Source organism: Hevea brasiliensis, chromosome 10 (genome assembly GCF_030052815.1).
Source record: "Hevea brasiliensis isolate MT/VB/25A 57/8 chromosome 10, ASM3005281v1, whole genome shotgun sequence".
Classification (NCBI taxonomy): domain Eukaryota; kingdom Viridiplantae; phylum Streptophyta; class Magnoliopsida; order Malpighiales; family Euphorbiaceae; genus Hevea; species Hevea brasiliensis.
In genome coordinates, this window is record NC_079502.1 from 92140455 (window position 1) to 92146347 (window position 5893).

The 5893-nt window shown below is 36.7% G+C and overlaps 1 protein-coding gene across 3 annotated transcripts; it reads left to right on the forward strand.

The window, feature by feature from the left end:
- The first annotated feature begins 1018 nt into the window (after positions 1-1018).
- On the forward strand, positions 1019-5581 carry LOC110639917 (auxin-responsive protein IAA9). 3 transcript variants are annotated; one of them, XM_021791039.2, is made up of 7 exons: positions 1019-1202; positions 1307-1337; positions 2208-2915; positions 2996-3222; positions 3365-3506; positions 4772-4833; positions 5212-5581. In XM_021791039.2, the coding sequence occupies exons 3-7, from the start codon at positions 2242-2244 to the stop codon at positions 5238-5240; spliced, it is 1134 nt and encodes a 377-aa protein (XP_021646731.2). In that variant the 5' UTR covers positions 1019-1202; positions 1307-1337; positions 2208-2241; the 3' UTR covers positions 5241-5581. The 3 variants fall into 3 exon arrangements, with proteins under 3 accessions (XP_021646731.2, XP_021646730.2, XP_021646733.2); XM_021791038.2 differs by lacking the exon at positions 1307-1337 and having other exon boundaries at positions 1021-1202; XM_021791041.2 differs by lacking the exons at positions 1307-1337; positions 5212-5581 and having other exon boundaries at positions 1021-1202; positions 4772-5129.
- The last annotated feature ends 312 nt before the right edge of the window (positions 5582-5893 follow it).

Here is a 5893-nt window from a genome sequence, read left to right on the forward strand (position 1 = left end):
CCTAGCTTGCACTGGCAAAAAGGGGCTGGCGCAAAACTCTTATGGCACTTCAAGCCATCAAGAAGGCCTTACCAGTCGTGGTGTAAAAGCAGTTTCTAGAGATGCGCAGACAACTAAACTTAAAGGGACCTCTTGCTTTGCAAAACCAAACCGTAGCCCAAGAGACAAAACACCAACTAGAGGCCTCCAAACTGCTTTTAGCTGTCACCATTACAGCTCCAACCAAAGACTTCAAAATTAAAAACCCACACAAGTACTACCATATAAGCCATTTCGTTGAAGATTAGCCTGCATGCAATTCCACTAAACACAAAATCGCCGATCTATATACATTCAAATCCTATCAGAAAGGGTGATCTCTTAAAGCAAGATCGGAGAACCAAAATTAAAGCCTTCCCTTCCCTAAAAGCAAAGGAGATTGACAGAAAAGACACTTGATAATTCGAGAGAATTAGAAAAAAAATTTCTCTCTCTCTCTGTTAAAATAAGAGAGAGTTAATTGCAAATAGATATTATTTTCTTGGAATTAATTTCAAAAAAAAAATAGATATTATTTTCTTAATTGATTAAATAGTACATACAAATAAAACATTCGTAATTAGGAAATGTGATAATATATACTTAAAAATAAAATACTCCCTTAACTGGTACAAGGACATATTAGTCATTTAAGTGAAAAGGGTAAAATAGACATTTGATGTCCAAACCACACTTGAGCCAAGAAGCAGGAATCTGAAACCAGAGACATTTGTTGCACTTTGTCTCAAAAAATAAATAAATAAAAAAGAAAAGAGACAAACGACAGCGACGGATAAAATATTCCGCCCTTTTATACAAGATCAACGGATCAGATGTCTCCTGTCCAAACAGATGTCAGCCGTCCGATTACTACCTCACCAAGATCGGCGCAAGTAAACAACGAGCAGGTCCCAGTTCAGGGAGACTTTCGAGAAAATAGCACAGACTTTTGGTGACTAATTTCCTTTTTGCCCATTTGGCCTTTTATTTTCCTTTAGCTTCAATTTACTCAGGCTGAAGCCTCTGTTGCTTTCTGGTTATTGGAAGGACCCTGAGCCTTGAGCCTGAGCCTGAGCCTGAGCTATTTTTCTTTCTTGCTGCTCTTGTTCGTTGTCGCCTGCAATTCTTGCATTTTTTTTTGCTGATTTTCCTTTTCTTCTTTCTGTGATTTCTTAGCTTTTCAGGTACGTGTTTTTGAAATTTCATGAGCTGCTTTGTTTTCTTCATTTAATTATTTTCCTTTTCAAGTTGGTTTTGCGTAGAAGCTAATATAGTTCTTCTATGCTAGATCTTGATGCTGCGTTAGTTCTCTGGTAAATGTATGTTTAGTGTCTCCTTCTTCTATTTCTTTTTAATTTATTATTATTGTTTTGAGGGGAAGGTTGGTTATGCTTTTGGTTTTTGTATTTCTTTGCATTTCTTTTCCATTTATTTTTGATGAAGATCGTTTGAATTTAAGGTTTTTATTGTTAGATTTTTGTTCTTTATCTGTTTGCTTTTTGGTTGCTGGAAAACTGAAGTAAAAATGAAGCTGAAATTTCATGCAAAGAAAACAGAAAATTACAGAACGAAAAAGAATGAAAAAAGGAAAAGAAAAATCAAACTCACTTTTGAAAGGGAGAAAATATGCATAAAACGCAGTTGACATCCGTCTCTACGACATGCCCATGTATTTATTAGACAACCCCACCTGACTCGAAGGCGCAGATTAATCCCCGGTACCTGAGGTGCTGCTCCTAATCGTAACCCACCATAACTCGAGCACTGAGAGAATCCATTGATTTGAACCGAGTCAGCAACGTGGGGGTTACACCCGAAGTACTTTGCATTGATGTCGTTTTGGCTCTTAAAGAAGAAACCATGTCTAAAAAATGCTAAAGAAATGCCACTTAAATCTTTTCTGTCCCTGTTTTCTCTTTTGATCACCGCTCTAATTTTTCCGTGCTTCAAAATGGCTGATAATCTATCAGGTGACCTTTTGGTGGGTGTTGTGTGTTGTATCATGACAGAACATGATTGCGACGTTTTCTGGATAAACTTCATTCTATGGTGTCAATAAAATTCATACGTTTTATTTAGTTTAGTTTCTTTTTCATTCTATTTTTTGGGCTTAGAATTTTTCTTTTGGTATTATGTATCTGCTGAATGAAGCAACAAATTTGACTTTGGATTTGATTCATTCTAAGCAGTTGGAACCTAAAGAGACTAATTTGTGAAGACGTGATGTCTCCAGCTCTGCTGGGTGTTGAGGAGGAAGGGCAGAGCAATGTCTCTTTAGCGGCCTCTTCGACATCCATTGATTGTATCTCCCGGAATGGCTGTGGATTGAAAGAACGTAACTATCTGGGTTTGTCAGATTGTTCTTCAGTTGACAGCTCTGCAGTCCCAAGCTTATCAGAGGAGAATAAGAACAATCTCAATTTGAAGGCCACTGAGTTAAGGCTTGGTCTTCCTGGATCTCAATCTCCTGAAAGAGAAGCAGATGTTTCGTTGCTAAGTACAGGGAAACTTGATGAGAAGCCACTGTTTCCAATGCTTCCTTTGAAGGATGGAATCTGCTCATCATTACAGAAGCATGTTATTTCAGGCAACAAAAGAGGATTTTCTGACACAATGGATGGATTCTCAGAGGTTAAGGGTTCTCTGTATTCAGAAAAGAACTGGCTGTTTCACTCTGCTGGGACGGAGTCTGATTCTCCGCAATCCGTGGGGCAAGGGACATTTCCTGGTAGTTCTGGGATGAATGCAATGCAATTGTCTAGGCCTTCTGGGGCTCAATCACACATGATGAAAGAGGTGCCACAGAAAGTATTACAGGACCGGTGTCATGGTGCCAATGGAACCAACCTGAACCAGGCTGGTACTTCAAACAACAGCAGCAGTGCCCCTGCTGCCAAGTAAGTGCAAAGAACTAGCCCTTTGGGGAGAAAAAAGGATAAAATAAGGATGGCTGGTTTTGATTTTATGTTTTTTACAGGGCACAGGTTGTTGGTTGGCCTCCAATTAAGTCATTTAGGAAGAACACATTAGCCTCCTCTTCAAAGAATAATGATGAAGTCGATGGAAAACCCAGTTCTGGTGCTCTTTTCGTCAAGGTCAGCATGGATGGTGCTCCTTATTTGAGGAAGGTAGATCTAAGAACTTACTCCACTTATCAAGAACTCTCTTGTGCTCTTGAGAAGATGTTCAGCTGTTTTACTATAGGTAAGCCATTGTTGCATGGTAGTATTTTTTTTTTTTTTTTTAACAATTAGGCATATAGGAGTCTGTTGGTCAAAGTTTTGCAATAAGAAAAGAATCTATTTCAGTGTGGACATGGTTACTATTGTTTGCATGTTAATTTCAGGTCAATGTGGGTCTCATGGAGTTCCAGGGAAGGAAAAGCTGAGTGAGAGCAAGTTGAGGGATCTTTTGAATGGATCGGAATATGTGCTTACATATGAGGATAAGGACAGGGACTGGATGCTTGTAGGGGATGTACCATGGGAGTAAGTTTTGACTTTATATGATTTTTTTATCTTCTTTTCCTTATTAGTGAAATTTGAAGTGATGTAGATGTACCATAATTGTTTAACTTCAAATATTAATGCTAAAGTTCTATGCTGTCTGATGTTGTACATGTGAAATCTTCAAATACATGTTGTATATATGGTGTATGTGGAGAGACTGACTGGCTTTTATCTTCCTATACTAGTAATATCAATTGAAGTGATAATGCAAGCTGATGCTACCAAAGTTTTTAGGTAAAAATGAATGATTGGATGAAGGGTTTAAATTTTAATATATCTGACGATTGTATGCTAGATAACAATAATTTAATTTGTTGTATGGATAATATTTAATTGTATAAAAACTCAAGACTTTATCATCTTGTATAAAATTCTAATCTTCATCAAGCTCCCTTTTGTACCCACAAAATGGATATTGGGCTTAAGTTTGTCAAGTTGTGCAAATATTCAGAAACTTCATATCATTTTCCACTTTCCAGAGTGATAGAAAATGACTGCTTTTTGAATCAAGTCAACATTGTTGTCAATAGAACTCATTGTTTTGGTAGAAATAAACAAATTTATATTATTTATTCTATAATAATCTGTTACTTACTGTTTGCATGATTCTTTTTGCAATGCATGATAAAGTAGTGCATATTCACACTGAGTTGAGATTTCAGGTACAGGGAGTGGTATTTGGAATATCTCAGTTTAGTAGTATTTTCCACTGAGCAGTTCCTTTCACTTAGAAGCTCTTCAGGAAAAATTATAATCATAATAAAAAAAATGTTTCAAGTTGTTGCATTTTCAACAGGTTTACTGATCTTGTAAATCAATGTTTATATTTTTATTCCTGTTCTTCTAGGGCCGGGGGTAGCATCTTCAGGCATTATATCATGATCTCTTTTTTGGGTGCTTTTGATCCGAGTGTAGGCATGTTTTTTTTGTCCTTGTATGTTAGTATTTCCTAGGTTAAATCAAATTACTTCGTGGTGGTGCTTTATCATCATGTACGTGAATTCATGATAATGGCTAAATGTGTTTGCATATTTTATACAATAACACGTGAATGATGACTAATTTAAACGAGTGCATTATATCAAAATATGTGCAGAAGTTACTTGGTGTAAACATGATATTGGTGTTGCTTATAATAGACGCAACCTTTCTTCCTGGAATGAATTGCATTTTATGATCAAAAGCTGGTAGATTTGCTTGATAAACTTGTTCCTGCTCTAACTCTTCATCTTATTTTGCCACAGGATGTTTATTGATACATGCAAGAGACTAAAGATCATGAAGAGCTCTGATGCGATTGGGTTAGGTATGTGTTTTTGTATCTAATGAATTAAGTAAAGAACATAAAGTATAAATGTTAATTCCAGGTGGGGTTAATGCATTCAATACTTGGGCCCTTCCCCAAAAAGAAGAAAATAGGATTATTTTTCTGTTGGAAATGAGAATTTTTGACCGTAATGAGGGCATTTGTGTGAATGGATTTGTGCTGACATAATTGTGTGAAGACTGAAGAGAATTTGAATGGTAATGGTGGATAAAAGTACTAGCCTTCTAGGTATTGTCCTCATTGTCATATGTTTAGTAAAATAGCAGCATTGGACAGCTGATACTATTGTTGTCAGAAATTTGCTGTATTGTGCTTGAAGAGTAACTTGGATGCATTTCTTTTTCATTTGGATATCAGTAGTATGCTTGACACAATTGCTGCTTTAGTTGTCATTATTCTTTAAGAGTTGGTGTTCCTACTGCCCTTAGCTTCATTTTTGGTCTGATGCACAGCTCCAAGAGTGATGGAGAAATTTAAGATCAAGGCCTAGCGAGGCTCTCTGGTTATGCTTGAAGAGGAATGCACTTAAAGTTTATCTATACAGTAGTCAAGTGTTGTGTATTTGATGACTGATGAATCAAAGATTACTTAAATATCATGCTTTCAACTGCTGTGTTTGTTGGATTGTATTGTGATGATATTAGTTTCACTTCATCGAAAGCTAAGGGATTTTATGTCATGAAATTGTGGACACTAAAGCGTTTATAAATGTTTGCTGCGAAACCAATACGGGCCCTGCGTGTCAAGTAGCTAAGTTTCTGGGTTGTCTACTTTCTCCATTTTTTGTTCACCTGGCTTTGAAACGATTAAGTCATTCATATCATATTTTATTGGCATCAACAAATTTATCCCTTCATTCTCTATGAACTCTTCCCATCTCTTGATTCATGATGGGCATGCCCTGAATAGATTTCATATTCCTTTGAATGTTAAATTTTATGTCATGCTCTTTGTTCTAATGAATGTGTGATGGTTCTGTCTGGACATGGCCCAATTTGGGTTGGACTGAAGTCAATCCGGTTGAAATTGGACCAGATTG